General features: G+C 40.7%; 1 protein-coding gene across 1 annotated transcript in view; it reads right to left on the minus strand.

Moving 5' to 3' along the window:
• MYT1 (myelin transcription factor 1) overlaps window positions 1-18,910 on the minus strand; it is an 84,772-nt gene that overhangs the window by 2,455 nt on the left and 63,407 nt on the right. Inside the window, exons 17-20 of the mRNA XM_088153274.1 lie at window positions 15,339-15,560; window positions 10,446-10,537; window positions 9,420-9,523; window positions 7,325-7,468 (exon numbers count right to left, since the gene is read on the minus strand). Of these exons, the coding sequence (XP_088009400.1) occupies window positions 7,325-7,468; window positions 9,420-9,523; window positions 10,446-10,537; window positions 15,339-15,560 (562 nt within the window). The remainder of the gene's footprint in view (window positions 1-7,324; window positions 7,469-9,419; window positions 9,524-10,445; window positions 10,538-15,338; window positions 15,561-18,910) is intronic.

Below are 18,910 nucleotides of genomic sequence, written 5' to 3' on the forward strand. Positions count from 1 at the left end.
TATCTGCTTAGAGTAGTGTTTCTCAACCTTGACAACTTTAAGATATGTGGACTTCAACTCCCAGAATTCCCCAGCTAGTCATGGGGAAGTCCACGCATCTTAAAGTTGTCAAGGTTGAGAAACACTGGTTTAGAGCTACCAGATATCTGAATAGGCAAAGGAGGATGCAGACAATTGGAAAAGAAGACAAATGGGGGGGGGGGAGGAGGACACATTAACTGTTTCACTTTCTAGGCATCCGTGACAAAAATTACAGTGAAAAACTGCCCCCCCGCAAAAAAGTACTTAGCCTTACATGTATATGAAATTACTTTTTCCCAGCATCAGAAAGATTGGCTTTTCACTAGCAGGAACATTCTACAGCATTAGGAGGTAAAAGCCTTCAGCCTATAACTGATTAAGGTCTTGTTAATTTCAGACAGCGAGCAAGCCCTGAGGTTACAGAGCAGAGCCTGTTAACTTGTGGTTAGTACTTATTAGGGAAGTGCATCAAGGGGAAAAGCTACTCAGGAAGAGAAAGCTTGTTAAATACTAAAAAAGCTGGAAAATATTTGATTTTTAAGGCTATGCCTGCTGGACAGAGGACATGAGGACAAAAGGAGGGCGTGTCCTCCTTTTGCCGGACGTCTGATCACCCTATATCTGTTTAACTTTCCTGACCTATAATAAACATGAAAGTTGGTAGGAGGTAGGCACATGCTTATTCTGTCTTCACTGACCTTCCTCAGAAAAGGAAACGATCATGAAACCAATTTATATTTTTAGTGCACAGGCTGATAGGAAAGTGTCTCAGTTTCATATTACGTATTTAGTCGCCTTAGAAGAGCTAAATTGGTAGAAAGGCTGTTTGTGCTGACTACTGATTCTGCAAATTCAAGTCCAATATATCTGGAGGCGCCAGGTTGAAGAAGGATGACCTGAAGTCTATTGGCAGCTGGGACTCTTAGTACCAAGAATGTTAGTCTGATACGTGTTTATTTCAAAGTAAGTTCCATTAATTCGGTGAAATCTGTTCTTGAATTTGGCAGGTATGGAGAGAAGCTTAAAGTCCAGCTGGATCATAAGCAAGTGCACCCTCAAGATGGTTTAACGAAGCTTTGATGTGATTTAAGTTCTTTCTCTCTCTCTCTCTCTTTTTTTTTTTTTTTTACAAAAATCAAATATGTTTCTTGCTTTGTAGCTTTAGAACAGCTTTGTGGGTCAGGAAGAATCTAAGAAAACAACAATACAATGAAAGAGTGAAATCAACTTATCTTTGCTTTACAATCTATGCCAGTGTTGTCCAAACTTGGCCACTTTAAGATGAGTGGACTTCAACTCCCAGAATTCCCCAGCCAGCATGGCTGGCTGGGGAATTCTGGGAGTTGAAGTCCACTCATCCTAAAGTGGCCAAGTTTGGACAACACTGATCTATGCCAAAGCTGACTATTCTACGGTGTTCTAGAGTAGAGTTAGGGCTAATATCAGGTGAATGCAAAACTTGCATTCACTGACCTGCACCATTTTCCTTCTGAATTCTCTCCTCCGTTAGCAGTATTCACGCATGACATGAATACATTGTCGTCATTCCCATGAGAACGAAAATCCTGACATACATAAAGAAGAGGAGTTTTGCAATGTTACTTATTGTTGAGGACATTTACTATGAAGGAAGTTCTACTAACTCATCAGGGTGGGCTGCTGTTAAACATTTCAGATTGACCTGCAATTTCCTTTTCTGTCTGCCTCTGGTGTCACCCAACACATCAATTGTGCCTGACTAATGATTGCATGCCACAGGATAGAATTAACTTCCTGAACGTAGAGAAGGTAATTAATACTGGTTTTCAGTTGTTCTACTTCAATGAAGCTTAGAAAAAATCCACAGCCATAATTTGGCAGCTGGATACTGGTAGACCTGTTAAGTTAAACATAATATACTCTCTTTATGGCCATGATTGCTTAGGTGACAGTTATTCAGGTCAAAATGGAGATTTCCTGAGTTATAATGGGAACTGCAACATCTGTTAAATTTGAATCCTGTCCTAGCTTGTGTAGCTAGGATGTATACTCTTGATCAAGTATACTCAGTGTATACTCTTGATAAAGCTTTTATCGTTTTCTTTTCAGTTGGACTATGAGGTCTAATGAGAGACAGCACAGAAGATCAATAGAAAAATACAGAAAAGAAAAACAATTGTTCTCCCATTGAACAATAAATGCCAGACATTGAGACAGAATGGCAAATTCCCTATTTTTCTGAAAGTGCAAATTCAATGGTCAGTCTTGTTAGACTTTCTTTTATTGCTGAACTCTAGATTTTGAATGTTACCTGTTAAAACGTTTAATAGGCTGTATACTTTTTGAAGGTACCTGCTCTTCAAAAGTTAGGCAGATGAAGGGTTGCATCATCATCAAGGTGCTTCATGTTTCATTTAGAAAAAGAGGGTTGGGAAGGCAGTTTTGGGTAGGATGGTTTACAAAAATTAATCATAGAGACCAGAGGGGATGCCCCCATTAAAGCAGGATTGGGCTAGATGACAAAATCCACTTTTTGGAGTTGCTGGATTGCCTATCACTCATTTTCCTGAATAGGATGGTTAGAGCCTCCAGGATAGCTGGTTTTACTCTATGGCAACTAAGCTTCTTTGCAATTAAATCTGGCTACAAGCCAGATGGTCTAATTTACTTCACAACTGGATGGTTTTGTGAATCATTCTAGTCTATTTCACACCCAGGCTAGAACATTTTCATTTCCCCTACTTCTTATGTAATCTGGGGGATTGCAGTCAAGTTGGAGAAATAAGTGAAACTGATGCAAATTGAGAGAGTTGCCATAAAGAGCAAGGAAGTAACTTGGGTGCTAAGAATCTCAGTGCCCAGGGTTTGTAATTAGCAGGATGTAGGAAAGTGGCCTCAGATGTAAGGTAAAGCAACACGAGGAAGAGAAATAAGCTTATTAGGTCAAGAAAAGGAGCTCCTTAGCAGACAAAGAGAAGCCTTCAAGGAGAGGGAGGGAGAGGTCATCTTGAAGAAGTGAGAGGAAGAAGCAAAACGTGAGAGCTTTGAAAAGATATAAAAGGTATGGAGTTCTACAAAGAGGAGCTATACAAAGAGGAACTGAAGAGTAAGGACCAGATCTAGGGACTCTGCTTTGATCCAGAGAGACCAAGCTTGCAGCAATGGCTAAGAGAAAGAAAGAGAAGGGGTTAGCTCCGTGAAGTAACCTGAGCAGATATCAAGGAGTCAGAGATGTAAAGAAAAAGATTTCAGCAAAGTTTAAAGTGAGAGAAAGAATGCTCTTGAGCAAGAGGCAGCTTAAGAAGACAAAAGGGAGGTGTAGCATTCCAGTTGCAGTGTTTCCTAACCTTTGCAACACTGAGAGGTCTGAACTCCAGAGTTCCCCAGCCAGCAAGGCCATTGCTAAGCACTATGGGAGCACCATACAACTTGAAGTTATTCAGTTTGGGAAACACTGAGTTAGGGCAGGTGACAGAAATATCCCTCCTTAATACAGGTAAAGGGAGTGTACATCTGGTTTTTGCTCTGCTCTGCTTATGTATGTGTTGTGCTGGATGCCTGCCTGCAGCCTGGGTTCAAGGTGGATTGGCCAGCCAGTTCTACCACTGAAAGGAATCATCTAATGCACCAACTGGTGAGAATTGGGGCCAGGAGAAGGAGGAGCACCCAGAATGTGATGACTGGAGGAGCAGATCAGGATTAGCACAGCCAAAGAACTGATTGGATCTAGGAGCCATCGAGAAGATCCAAGACAGTTCAAGGTGCTGGAAGTGAGACTCTTGGCGATGCAATTGCAGCTGAGCATCCAAGGGAAAGGTTGGACTAGGTTGTGTACGTGCCATCTGGATGAAAATGCCCTGCCCATTTAAGGAAGGTGAATCAGACAACGAGTAAGCCTAAATATCAAGATTCTAGCCCACTGTAGTTGTACCTAGTGTAAAGTTATTCTTGTGTCTGTGTAACTCTGATGTAGACTGGCATGGTTACTGTTTTAATGGAAGTAGTAAAGGAGAGGTGTTTTTTTCTTCTGGTTCTGTGCAAGTAAGAAAAAAAGCTATTATCCATTCAAGCTGATCTTGATTTTTATTAGATGGGGGTGAGGAGAGCATTATGCTCCTTAGATTGATTGGAGAGTCCCCAGCAAGTTTTTTGGAAGGACTTTGGACATGAAGTGGACAAGAAACTGCTGGGGCCATAATCCCCTTGGGGGATAGTTTCTGGGGACCTGATGCTGTAAATAAACCAGGACTACCTAAAAAGAGCTACAAATAGTTATGCTGGTTTATTTTAGTGCCTTTTTTTAAAGGACAACACAGGAGTCATGGTTTACACTGGTTTACTCCCAAAAAAGTATATAGCCAGAACGTTCACATCTGTATTTGGAAATAAGCATTTCAGTTTCTAATGCACTAATTTGATGGCTAATTGAACCACGTTGGTTGATGAAACCTCTCTCTCCAGACGGGAATTAATTAAGGCTGGCAGCCAGTAGATCAGGATTTGCCATGAAAAAAGAAAACAGAACCAAAATGAGAAATGCAGAGCAAAAAATATAGAAAGGACGACATCCATGTTCCCTGGATACAGTTCTTCCCAGCATGCATCAGTAGTGCATTTTCCTACCCACACCTGCAAAGAGACTATGTTCTTCTTGGGCCCTTTGTTACCTTTAATGGCTTACTGTGATGAGAAAAAAGAAGAATGGGGGGAGAATACGGGAAGTTTACAAACGGCTTACAGTGTTTTTCAGGCACCCTTACAACTGCATAAAAGAGGCATTGATAATTCCACGTTAAAAGGCTCTTTTGAAAGCCTCCAGAATACAAGGAGGGCACTATGTGTGGAAGTGAGCAATTGGACGGCATATTTAGGCAAGTTGTATTGGATCCTTTAACAGGAGAGTGGAATCCAGACTTAGGGCTTTTAGAAAAGATCTAGGTCAGGGTTAACTTAAGCGCTGCTGTTTCCAAGGGATCTCCTTTAGGATGCAGATCATCAGGGCCTAACTGAAATGTCCTAGAAAGAGATTCATCAGAAAGGACAGAGGTAAGATACAAGGCTAACATAATTTGGTCCTCTTAATCCAGTGTTTCTCAACCTTGACAACTTTAAGATGTGTGGACTTCAACTCCCAGAATTCCCCAGCCAGCATGGCTGGCTGGGGAATTCTGGGAGTTGAAGTCCACACATCTTAAAGCTGCCAAGGTTGAGAAACACTGCCTTAATCAAACAGTGCCATTATTTTGGGACCCAGGAAGCACACTTTTTTTGTCACAGTGCCTGCCCTCTGGAATGAGGTCCTTCTTGAAATCTAGCTTCCACCCTGCCGATGTTCCAGGAAGCCTTAAAGACTTAGCTGTTCTCTCAAACCTGGGGGTAGAGTCCATAGGACCCCAATTCTTAGAGATGATTGATATTTCTTTTGTGTTAATGTTGTCCAGACTGCCATTGTGTTATTTCTCTTATTCTACTGTTTATTCATATTATATCTGTTTTCTGTTTTATAACGTGAGTTGCCCAGAGTCAGGCAGTGCCACCATTAAGTTACATAAATAAAATAAATTTTAAAAGACCAGTTCCAAACTTATGAGAAACGAAGCACTGCAACATGAAATCAATAAAACTGAGATCCCTAGTGAAGTTGCTTCGTCGGTGTTATGAAGAAGACATATATATGAAAGGAAAATGCAGTTACTTTATTTCATGGAAAAATGCTTTTATGCCCATATTGTGCATTCTGTCATGTATTTGTTTCATTCAAATCCATTCTCAGCCATGGAATCTTGTAGGGTGACTTTGGGCTAGTTTTGCTATCTCAGCCTAACTTATCATATTGGGTGGTTGTTGATAAAAATGGAGGAACACAGACCCACTAAAACAGACTCGGACAATTTCCTACATTTGAGGCCCCCTAATCATGACAAAAATTAGAAATGATGTGACATGAAAATCAAATGAGAAACCCTCCTGCTAAAAAGAATGAAATATAATGTTTTTAAGAAACTGTCTAAGGCTCAGAATCCTTTTGAGCTTGACAGAAGGAAGTTCAATAGGCGTGTCAGCCTTACCAGGAACCAGGACTGGACAGGAAACATGTCCAGATAAACTAATTTTACTTTAGTGTAAGGTGACATTAACAGAATCTCGCAAGTCTGAAAGTACAAATCTCTCTCCATCTCCTTTACAGTCTGAAAAACTAGGGAGGGTCCCTTCTTAGCCTCTTGCCCCACCTACTATGCAGCTGTAGGCTATGCTGTCTCTTATCTGACCATTCCCTAGGCAGCATCTCTTCACCCAGTCTTTCAAGATCTTTCCCACATAACATTACAAGGTGAGACCATTTGGTCTTGGGGCAGTAAGACCACCAGATCTTGTCTGTCAAAATCTGATTACCTCTTTGCTGCCATGGAGTCATCATCTAGATTTTTGCAGCTTGAATCTGATACTCCTGGGATATAAATCTGAATCTAAACAACAACAATAGCGATTATGGATTATATGGCTGAACTAGCTTTAGAGCCAGTGGATGCTCTTATTTTTTTGGTGCATCACTCATAGAATTGATAGATCCAAGTGGGACCCATAGTGGCAGCTGTATGCTGGATAGCAGATGCTACTTTAATTTCCCGTAATCTGTAATGGTATGTTGGAATGACATTGGGAGACAGGAGGAAGAGCCATAGCCTAGATAACTGTCATGCAAAAGTTATCTCAGCCCACACAAAGAAAAGAGGTGTGGGAAGTGTCTCAGAAGGGACCCTCCTAGTTTTCTGGAGAGCAAAGGCAAGGGGGTGGGGGGAGAAGGGCTTTCAGACTTGCAAGATTCGGTTTCTGTAAACTTACAGTAAAGGCAGTGTTAGTATTCAAGGTTTGTGCAAGGTTTGGACTACCTTGTAGGGTGCCCTAATCCCTCATCACATGGCTAGATTCTTTTTAAAGCAAAAAAATGAATGGGGGTTGGGTGGGTTGAACAATGGGTCTGACATGATACTGCTGGTGCTTCTGCTGGACCTCAGCTTTCTATGAGATTAACTTTCACATATTCCAGTGCAGAGATATGGCTCTAATGCTAGTGGCTGTGACTGGACAGTGCTTTCCACATCTTTGCTTCGCCTCTATTGTGTCTTGTTATGACATAGCAGCTTACTCATAATGGTGCTTTTTCATATTGAACATTATGAAATGTAAAAGAGAATGAATCAATGATTCAGAGGCTTCTTCTCTTCTACTTCTTGATGATATGCAAAACCTCTTACGATGATGCTTATAGAAACTGGGATATTATCACACAGACAGAGGCTGAGTTCACAAGGCTCATCCTTACCATGTGTGGAAGGCGGATATTGGCAAGACTTTGGATAAGAGTCTGGCTCAGCCCTGAGAGCTCAAGGAAGAGGGCTTCATTCTGCTCCTCTATCATCTTGTTCTCCTCCTCAATGTTCTTGAGGTTTTTCTCCATGCTGGAGATCTGCAGGATTAAAAGAACAAGGGTTACAAGGGAAATGGCCAGTAGCTTTTGAAAGCTCCATGAATGCTCTAGAGCAGTGTTTCTCAACCGTGGCAGCTTGAAGATGTGTGGACTTCAACTCCCAGAATTCCCCAGCCAGCATGGGAGTTGAAGTCCACACATCTTCAAGCTTCCACAGTTGAGAAACACTGCTCTAGAGTTTAAACCTTCTAGTTTTTCCCCCTCCCTTTCAGCTATTTTTTCTTCCCACCATTGGCCCATGTCTTGATGGCCTTGAGCAGTACCTGAGATCAATTTATATAATGGTTTTCTTTAGTCTGGGAACCATGGTTCCCATCTCTCATGCTCAGCCCTGACAACACCAAAGCTTAGCAGTAAATTGCAGATTTTCAGACACATCACCTCTTATTCAGCATTTGGTTTGACTTGGCTGAAGAGACCCTTAACCACAACAGATGACTGAGTTTCATCAAAGTGCATCAAAGAATTCAGGACCTCTTTATGTACCTGTGGAGAGCCACAGGGTCTGTGCTTAGAGTTTAAACTTCAGGCTTTTTCTTCCCACCCTTCCAAGTGGCTGAACTCCTGATAGTCCTGAGAGGCTGCTGAGATAGTTATTATTTGCATATTACAAATAATTCTATGTTGCTTTGATCAAAATCAAGAGCTTACAAAAAAGTTTACAAAAGCTATATAGACAATGATACCAATAAAAATATCCATGCAATACACAGTCCAACATCAGTAATAATAATAATAATAATAATAATAATAATAATAGAAACCTGATAGAGGCATTCTTAGGAAATAAAAATAATGCCTGGCTACAGCCCAGGGCTTCATTTTGAAGGATGCCAACGTGTCCAGTCAAAGTCATATCAGACGGGTAAAGACAATTCCAGCAACCAAACTGCAAATAGACAAAGCCATGGAGGTCCACCACGCACTGGTTGTATCCTGAGATTTGGTTGATGTGTAATGCTATTGATTGCATGACTGCGAATCTGAGGCAATTCTACTGTAAAGTTGGTTTCCAGAAGTTTCTTCACCCCCCTCCAAAAAGCCATTTGTCTTTTTTGGTTTTGCTTCAGAAATGAAATAAATCTGGGATTTGTACTTGTGTTGATTTATTCCCACAGGGATTGGCCAAACACTGCCTTTACAGGGTGAATGGAATGCTTTTGAATGCACTTGTTAATATTTTTAACAATCTTCCTTTGCAACTGCCATATCCAGATATATGTTTTGCAAATTTCCCAATAAATGCATGCAAATTCATTTGCCAGATGAATGGATAATGCCCTTGCGGGGATGGAGGAACATAGAAATGAAGGGTGATGAAAAGTTTCACAGGTTAAGAAAAACTTTAGCAAAAGACACTCAACAATTGGTTAGCTTGAAAGAGAAGAACAAGCACTGACTGGCTGAGATTCTCCTCAGCTACTGATAAATTGTGAACAACAATTAATTGAAGGCATTTTCTACATGCTCCAGACTCACAAGCACATGGATAATGCCATGCTAAAATCTCTTGAGATCTGCAAAGAGTGAGGATATAAGGTGGAAAATGGCTGGGGTATTTTAAAAGTGCATTGGAAGTGATTGGTCAATAGAAAAGGCTGGTGTTATGGCAGAGGTCACCTCTTCAAAATGTCAGATGTTACCACTGGCTTAAATAGGGGGCTTAAACCCATGTTAAATGTCCTCATTCCCATAAATTGGTTGAGGAAAAAGAAAAGCAATGCACTGGGAATGGTTTGGTACCTTGAACCACCATTTCCTACAGGGTTACAAAGTGTGAAGAGCTGCAATGCATTTCCCCCAGTGTTTTGCAACGTGGAAGCAGTGCGCAGGGGAGAGTTCAGCAAGAAAAATGAGATGACTTTGACCTAGGAATTAGGACATTCCTGCTTTGGATGACAGCTTTCATAACAACAACACGCTAACATACCTGTGACTGCAGTTTCACCATGGCTGCTTCCATCTCAGTGTTGGATTCATTCAGCTCGCTGATTTCTTTGTTTAACTGTTTGATTTCTTCATCGTTCTCTAGAACTTTAGGACACAATGGTGGAATAAAACTACAATCATCTTGGTGACAATAACAACATGTGAAGAGCCTTCTCTGCTGTTGCCCCCGCCCTTTGGAATATTCTCTCCCCAAAGATGCGGCAGGCCCCTACCCTCCCGGCTTTCCAGAAAGGATTAAAGACCTGGCTCTGCCAATTTCAGTGGGGCAAGAAGAGCTGTAATCAGTCCTGAGGGTGGCTGGCGCCCTGATGACGCTCCCTGAGTTATTCATCAATCCTCCATCTTTCTTGGAATTTATTGATTATTAAGATGGTTTTTATATTGTATTTTAACTGATTTTATCTCTGCCGTAAACCACCCAGAGTCATTTCAACGAGATGGGCGGTGACAAATTTTATATATATACATATATATACATATATATACATATATATTTATTTATGTATATATACATATATACATATAAATAAATAAATAAATAAAATTTCAAACCGAGCCCTGGATGTGTTCAAATAATCAGCATCCCCCGATTTGTTATTGGGAATTATGAGGCCATCATAAGAGACAACAAATTAAACTGATTAGCCCCAGCAGATTACATTGGACACTAGGTAATCATTACCAGAAATAATGGCATCTACACTAGATTTTTTGAACAAAACCTCCTTTGGAAGTTCATCCACTTTGTTAAGATATTAGAGAGACTACAAAGAGAAGCAGGATCTGTTCGTCACTGTGAGGGACCTCCAAAGTGCAAGAAATATTATGCTGAAATTGTAGTGTAATTTTTAAGCAAATAATTTAGGTAGTTCTAATACAATCTGTATACGTCATCTTGGTCAGTCAATAATATTAATGGTGTGAATATATACAATGTTTAAAGCAATGTTAATTGCTTTACCCCTAAATTGCAAAACTTGCCAAATAATAAATCACATTATTTTACCATCGCTGGTCTTGAATTTAGTGTTGAGAATATCATCCCCTGAGATTTTCCCTTTTTTTCCAGCAAAAGTAGCTCTTGGACACCCCGATAAGCTGAAGGAAAAATAGTCTTATTAGAACTTCCAAAATGAACTGAAACCACGCAATAATTCAAGCTGAATTGACATGATATAACATACATTTAACAGTTGCAAAAACTTGTCCTAACTTGTTCTCAGTGACATCAAGGGCTAGTTAAATCTGATTCCTTATATTAACCCACAAGATTTTTTGTTATTGATGCCCATTAATATTAAATCTGACATAGCTTTGTGAATTCATTACATGATCTTTGATTGGGTAGATCTATCTCTGTGATTAATTCAGGAAATATTAGGAATGGAAAAGCAGTCATCTTGAAATCCTAGAACATTGCTAACTGCGGAGGGCAAGTATAAATTAGATAGGAAGATGCCTTTACTATATTCCCAACAACAGCAATTGCAGGGAAAATACTATATTTGCTCAAAAGGAATGCAAGTTCCCTCTTTTGGAGGCATATATAGTCTGTGTGTGTGTATACGTAATTTATTTACTGAGTTAAAAAAATTTAAACCACCCAATAGTTGAAGTTCTCTGGGTAGTTTGCAATAAAACAGTTAGAAAAATGTAATTTGAATAAAACATACACAATAACATGAACTGAAATGCAAAATGAAAACAGCTTACAAAATAGACAGCAGCGAGAAGTCATTCAAATTCCAAAATGGCGCAGGCAGTTATGGGTGCCTCTCGTTTGGGGCATGTGGCACCTTTGCTCTGTGAATTGCATTGGTTGCCATTGTGCTTCGGGGTCCAATGAGGTGCTGGTAGTGACCTATAAAGCCCTACATGGCATGGGGCCAGGTTATTTGAAGGACCGGCTCTCCCCAGTTATGCCTACCTCTCCCATCAGGTCCAGCAGGAGAATCATCGTCCATCAGGGAGAGTCCCATCCATCAGGGAATGCCATCTGGTGGTGCTCAGGAAGAGACCCTTTTCTGTCATGGTGCCCCCCACTTTGGAACATCATCCCCTCAGAGATTAGATTGGCCCCAACCCTGCTTGCTTTTTGCAAGGCCTTAAAGAGATGGTTTTGTCACGGGCTTGGGGATCCAGAATCCATGCGGTGGTTGCATTACTCTGTTGCTGGTGGATCTTTTTACCTCCACTGCTGATTGTATCTCTGCTGTTTTTTATATTGTACTACGGTTTTATATAGTTTGTAATTGTTATCCGCCCAGAGTCATGAATTTTGAGATGGGCAGCCTGGGAAAATAGAAAGGACCTCACCTGGCACCAAAATGATGCTCATGTGAGCACCAGTTGAGCCTCTCTGGGAAGGGCATTCCATAAATGGGGGGCCACCACAGCAAAAGTTCCATGTGTGAATGTATGTGTACGTGTGCTTCCCTTAATACATATTCAGCACATAGATTGAACAAATAAGGGGACAGACTTGTCGCACTTGTTTGCCAACCTGGAGCCAGTCTGTTCCGCCATGTTCTGTTGTACTATGTCTTCCTGACCTAACTTTCTCATGAAGAGAATGAGATGTTCTGGGATTCCCATTTCTCTAAGCACATTCCACAGCTTGACATGATCAATACAATCAAAGGCCTTCCCATAATCAAAGAAGCACATACTGACTTCTTTTGGGTTTTCTTTGGCTTTCTCAATTATCTAGTCTGCATCCGCAATAATGTCTCATGTTCCTTGGCCTTTTCTCAAGCCAGCTTGAACATCTGGCATCTCTTTTCCATGTAGGGCTCTAATCTGTGTTGGATGATCCTAAGCATTATTTTGCTAGTATGTGAAATTAAGGATATTGTATGATAGTTTGCATACTCTGCTAAGTCTCCTTTTTTGGTATTGGAATGTAAGTTGTCCTCTTCCAATTGATTGGCCACTGGGTCATTCTCCAGATTTGCTGGTGTAGCTTGGTGAGAACCTTGACTGATTCGTCTTCTGTTGCTTGCCATATTTCAGTGGGTATTCCATCAGTTCCTGTAGCCTTCCAACTTGGTAATGATCTGAGTGCTGATCTAGCTTCATCTTCTAGTACTTGTAAGAAGGGAATATGTTCTAAGCTATCTTGAATATTGGCATCTCTACTGTACATTATTTCAGCTTACTCCTTCCATCTTAGTTTTATCTCCTTTGAATGAGTTACTATCTGTCCATTGGTATACCAATTTGAGGTTGGACCCTCCTTCTGAGTTCAGAAATCTTTTGGAAGACTTTCCTCATTTTTCCATGTCTGTTTTCTTCTTTGATGTCTTTACAGATGTTGTAATACTGCTTCTTGTCTATTCTAACAGGTCTCTGAAATTCTTCATTAAGTTTCTTAGTGAGATCTTCGTCTTCCTTGGCCTTTCTTCCCGACAATTTTCACTGTTTGTTGTGACATCTGGTTTGCTTTCATCTGTTTCTTGGACTGTGGCAGTTGCTCTCTTCATTTTCACCCTTCTGTTTGATTTTATTCCACAGTTCCTCTGGTTCTTACCAATATGATTCAGGGCTTCAAAGTGATTCCTGATGTTCTCCTTGAAAATGGTGGGCATATGCTCAAGATCAGAGTGTGGAAACTGGTTGGTTTTGTTCTTCCACTTTAGTTTGACTTAGAATTTGCACATGAACAGTTCATGATCTATTCCACAGTCAGTCTCTGGCCACATCTTTTCTGTTATAACTGAGCTCTTCCACTTTCTTGTACTGATAATCAGTTTAATTCCTATGTGCTCTGTCTGGTGATGTCCATGTATACAAGCACTGTTTTAATTGTTTGAAGAATGCATTCGCAATGGATAAATCACTGGACTGGTAGAAACTGATAAGTTGTTCTCCCACTCTATTTTTCTTTCATAAGCCATACAATCCAACACTTTCTTCCATACTATTTACAACTTTGACATTTCAGTCTCCAACCATAAGCAGCACATCTTGCTTGCCTGTTCTGTCAATTTCAGGTTAAATTTGACCATAAAACTAATCAGCCTCCTCTTCTTCTGCTTCATTGATTGGAGCATAAACTTGGATCCCTGTCATATTAAAGGGTTGTCTCTGAAGTCTAATTGGTATTATTCGGTCATTGACTGCATTGTACCCAAGTTCTGTCTTTGCTATATCCTTCTTGACCATAAAAGCAAAGCTGTTCCTTCTTTGTTTTTCATGTTGAGTAGTAAAAGGTATGATCATCTGATTGAAAGGTCCAATTCGAGTCCATTCCAATTTGCTGATGGCAAGGTCTAGACAATTCATTTAATCATTCCCTTTCCCATGATCATGCTTCTTAGTTCCATGTTCCCACTGTAGTTCTGTCTTTGCAGCTTTGGATTTTCTTTTCCTGCATAGCAACTTCAGCAACTAGCCATCCCAAAGGCTTTTATCTAGTCTAGCTAACATGCTGGCTGTGGAATTCTGGGAGCTGAAGTCCACCCATCTTAAAGTTGCCAAGTCTAAGAAACACTGACCTACACTCATTCATCTCTACAGTCTCCTATCTATCTCAGCACCTGGGGGTAAGCCAGCTTTTCACAGCTTTCTGGAGGAGGTTGGGGGCCTGCTGGATCTCAAGGGTGTTCCACAGGGCAGGGGCTGCTACAGGAAGGGCATACTTCCTAGGTGCCACTAGCTGGCAACATTTAAGGAAAGGGACCTGGAGCATGCACACTCTATCTGATCTAGTGGAATGGGCAGACACCCTCAGGGAGAGGTGGTCCAGCAAATAACTTGGCCCTGTGCCATGTAGGGCTTTAAAGGTGATCACCAGCACTTTGAAATGCACCCAGATAGAAAATGGGAGCCAGTGCAGCTTGCGCAGCAATGGTGTAACATGGACAAGCTGAGAGGTGCCAATACTGCATGAGCTGCCATGTGCTAGACCAGCTGTAACTTCTGGGTGGTCTTCACATAGAACACATTGCAATAGTCCAACTGGGAAGTGACCAAGGCTTGAGTGACTGGGAACAAGGCCTCCCAATCTAGGAATGGGTGCAATTGGTGCCCAAGACATAGCTGGGCAAAGGTCTCCCTAGCCATGGCTGCCACCTGCTCCTTGAGCAGGAGCCTCAAGTCCAGAAGGACCCCCAAATTGAACCCCAGGTCTGTCTGGGGAAATGGTACCCCACTGAGAGTCAAAGTTCACTGTTGATCTGCACGTCCCCTATAACAGACCCCTCAAAAATAATTTGGATAGGGTTAGCACTAAGCTATTAGAAATGTTTTCCTAGAAAGGATTCACTCTACTGAATGTTTCAGTTCTGGTTTTTTTAAAAAATCACTGAAGAGTTGGAAATTTTAAAGAAGTGTTCTTGAAATGATTGAAATTGCATACATTTTCATACAAAATATGTTTTCCTTCTTTGAGAGAAGAAAGATTGATTTCTCTAATGTCTGCTTTTTTATTATTTTCTCCTTTTTCAGTGGAGGAAAATTAGAAAAAGAAAACATTTCTTTTATGTTTGTTGTAAACTTGTTTCTCAGTGGCATTCCCCCCCCTCGAGTTTATAAGCAGTATTTTTATTCATCCATTAGAAATTCATCGTGATTTGAACATCCTTGCATTGGGATAAGAATTTTTATATTAGAGGAATTCCATTGCAGATTGCCCCATAAAAAGATACCATCCTAGAACTTGGCCATAAAATGAAGTTTTTAATGGAAGGAAATACTTGATGCCTCCTAAACTTGGATTCTGAAATTCGCTATACTCCATTATACTGCTCACAACTTGGATTTGAGTATTCCATAAGACACCATTGTGAAGAATCATCTCCACCAGCTTCTACCATACTGTGTATGGATAAAACTGGCATAACATGGGGATATTTAACCTTTATGGAGAAAAGAGTCATGTTGCATGCCTGATTTTTACCTTCTATGAGTGAGGAAGCTTCCATTTGCATGACCTGAACCATCACACCCTGGAGTTGGGCAGGTTGGACCCTCATTCTTAAGTGACTTCCATGAAAAGGTTGAGCCATTGAGAGAACCTTCCTTCTGCCTCCGGGCTGCAAGGGGACAACCTGAGGCACTGCGATGGGAGGCATATTTGCCACTGATGTGTCCGAGTCCAACACATCCAGGAACAGGGCACCTAGGGAATTGCAAAGAAGTGTAAGTGTGGAAACTCAGAATAGGAAGACCAGACAGGAGACATGACCAAATAAGCTAATTCTACTTTATTGTAAGGCTACATTAACAGAATCTTGCAAATCCAAAAGTACAGTTCTCCCACCATCTCCTTTACAGCCCGAGAAACTAGGGAGGGTCCCTTCTGAGCCTTTTTCTCCATCCATTATGCAGCTGAGGGCTATGCCCTCTCTTATCTGACCATTCCCTAGGCAGCATCTCTTCACCCTGTCTTTCAAGGTCTTTCTCACATACCATTACACATACACTGTTAAATATTAATATATTTTCAATGACCTACTAAAGGGCTAAAATCTATCCTCCATGCCTCTAGATTGGTATAAAGCACCCTGCACTTCCTAAATTCTGTTCATTGTTACTTCTTGTATCCTTTCAATCACAATCCAACCAGTGGAATTGTCCTAGGCACATTTAACCAACCAATCTTTGTAGTTTTTGTATACATTCTTGCCAACTTTTCCTTTGTATTGGAGAACTATAGTGCCATTCTTCCAATCCTCACAAAGTTCATCATGGTTGTCATCTTTCATCTTTATTTTTTATGTTTTATTGATTTTTTGTAACTTGTTTTGTTTGATCGTTGTGAACTGCCCAGAGGTTTGAGAGTTGGGTGGCATAAAGTTTAATAAAATAATAATAATAATAATAATAATAATAATAATAATAATTTTAATTATACATATCAATTAAAAGCATACATCAATGTTTGCTACAGGATCGTGTTGTTAAAAAAAAGGAAGCCGATGGGAAAAAACATTGAGCTCCCCCTGTATGCAGAGAAACCATTAGGAATCTCAAAGACAACTGTCAAAACATACTGTGGCTTCATTTGAGTTTCATTATTCTATGTTTCATTGTTATCTTCATCAGCATTTTAATTTTATTCCATTAAAAAAAGAAAGCAGAAGAATTGACAGTTGAGAACCCCATCACGGCTATTTCATCCCCCCTCTGAGATAATTTGGAAACTCTAATCCTGTTTTTAATCATGTGCAAATGTGGCACAATTCACTTATGATATCGCTGCGAGCAGGAGGCTGACTGAATTCATAACTGAGTCGCTGTTTATATGATTGCAAGGAAATGACTGAAACCTCGAGAGAAAGAGGGAAAGAGAGATGGAAAGGCAAAGGCAACAATTAGTATGCAGCGTTTACAGCTCAACCATTATGTATTTTACGTTGCTAATTTAATGTTCATTACATTTTTATTACAAAAAATAAACCAGCACCTTATTGGAGGAAACAGCTGGCTTGAGGTCTATTGAGGGTGTGTGTATGGGTGTGTGAGAGAGAGTTTTAAAATGTTTTATTGCTCTTTAATTGAAAAAGCAAGGGCTGGTCAATTGAGTAGGTTGTCCTCTTGACCTAGCCTTTTTAAGAGGGAAGGCAGAAGGTTGAGATGATACGTGGAAGGTGTTGTGATCTTCTGCCTTTGTGGCACTCTGTGATGGGGGAAGAATGCCTGCCTTCCTGTGGCAAAATGTTATGGTATGTGGGAAAGACCGTGGGAGACTGGGCCAAGAGATGCTGCCAAGGGAATGGCCAGATAAGAGACAGCATAGCCTACAGCTGCATAATGGGTGGAGAAACAGGGTCAGAAGAGACCCTTGCTAGTTTCTCAGGCTGAAAGTGAGAAGGGTGGGGTGGGGGGAGAATTGTACTTTTAGACTTGCAAGATTCTATCAGTATAGCTCTACAATAAAGTAGAATTAGCTGATCTGGTTGTGTTTCTTGTCTGGTTTGCCCTGTGAGGCCGACATCAATCTTGCAAGTCTGCAAACTGTAGGCTATGCTGTGTATTATCTGACCATTCCCTTGGCAGCATCTCTTGGCCCGGTCTTTCCCACATACCATTACACAAGAAGAAAGAACAACAAGACCTCAGGGAGAACATTTATTTTTTTCTCAGTGGCAATACAGGAATCTGGGTCTCTTTAATGCAAGTCTTCAGGGACCGACATGATAGTGTGCCTTGTTTATGAAGACAAAATGCTTGTTTCCCAAGGACTGGAAAAGTTTGGCAATGGAGAGGAAGAATTGCCTTTTTGCAGGTTCTCCATTGGGCAATTCACCAGCTTCTTCTGCTGCTTTTCAAGGTTGAAGCCTCCATGGAATAGACTGGGGAGTGGAAAATTGCAGGGCATATTTTCGGCTTTAATTGTGTAATACACATAGTCCTCGCTTACCGACCATTCGTTCAGTGACTATTTGAGGTTACGGCAGTGCTGAAAAATGACTTACGACTGGTTCTCAAAGTTGTGGTTGTTGCAGTGTCCCCACAGGCACATGATTGGCATTTGCAACCTTCACAGCCAGCTTCCGACAAGCAAAGTCAGTGGGGAAGCTGGCAGGAAATCACAAGTCATGGTTATGTGACATCACACTTAACTGCCCGTGATGCTTCGCTTAACAACCTCAGTCAGAACTGACAGAACTGGCATTGTAAGTCAGCATGGTCATGTGTCGTCATGCTTAATGAACGTGCCACTTAGTGACAGATTTGCTGCTCCCTATTGTGGTCGGTAAGTGAGGATTACCTGTATAATAAGTATGAAAAGGTAAGAACCAACCCCTTCTGTATTGTCGCCCCCAAAAACTGAATGGCTATGTTTACGGAGTCACCAACATTCAAGCTGATCTTGAGGAAGAGTTGAGTTTGCCTACCACAGGTAGCAACACCTGGAACACCTTAGATCTTAGAAAAGCTAAGTATGGTCAGGCCTAGGTAGTACTTACATGTGAGATCACTAGGAAATCCCAGGGTTATGAGATAGATCAGAAAGTCTATTTTTCTATTGTATTTTAATTAATTTCATCTCCTCCGTAAACTGTCCAGAGTTGCTTTTTAATGAGATGGGCGGTGACAAATTTGATAAATAAATAAATAAATAAATAAATAAATAAATAAATAAATAAATAAAAAGCCAGAAGAATATCCCAGAAGAAGGCAATGACAAACCACACCTGTATTGTTTCCAGGAAAATCACATGTGTGGGAGTTGAGCTCAATCCAGTGGAGTTTTTACCATGGATGAAAGTACTGTCAACAATTCAAATTTCACCCATGTCCTTACAATCATTGGTTTAAGGCCACCCTGTCCAAAAACTAGCTCTTCACCCGCAAAATAATCATACTGAACTATCTCAACTCAGTATGATAATTTATGTCATTCACAGTTCTTGATCTAGTGGTAATTGTGAAAATAGTTTTAGGCGCAAATTCACCCATCTATTACTCTTAAATTGTTTGTGGAGGCATTGTTTGCCAGAGAAGTATTGGGCATGAAGACTA

Source organism: Python bivittatus, unplaced genomic scaffold (assembly GCF_059951505.1).
Source record: "Python bivittatus isolate LINGU-HERP-01145 unplaced genomic scaffold, Pbiv_v1 ctg000700_np1212, whole genome shotgun sequence".
NCBI classification, from domain to species: Eukaryota; Metazoa; Chordata; class Lepidosauria; order Squamata; family Pythonidae; genus Python; species Python bivittatus.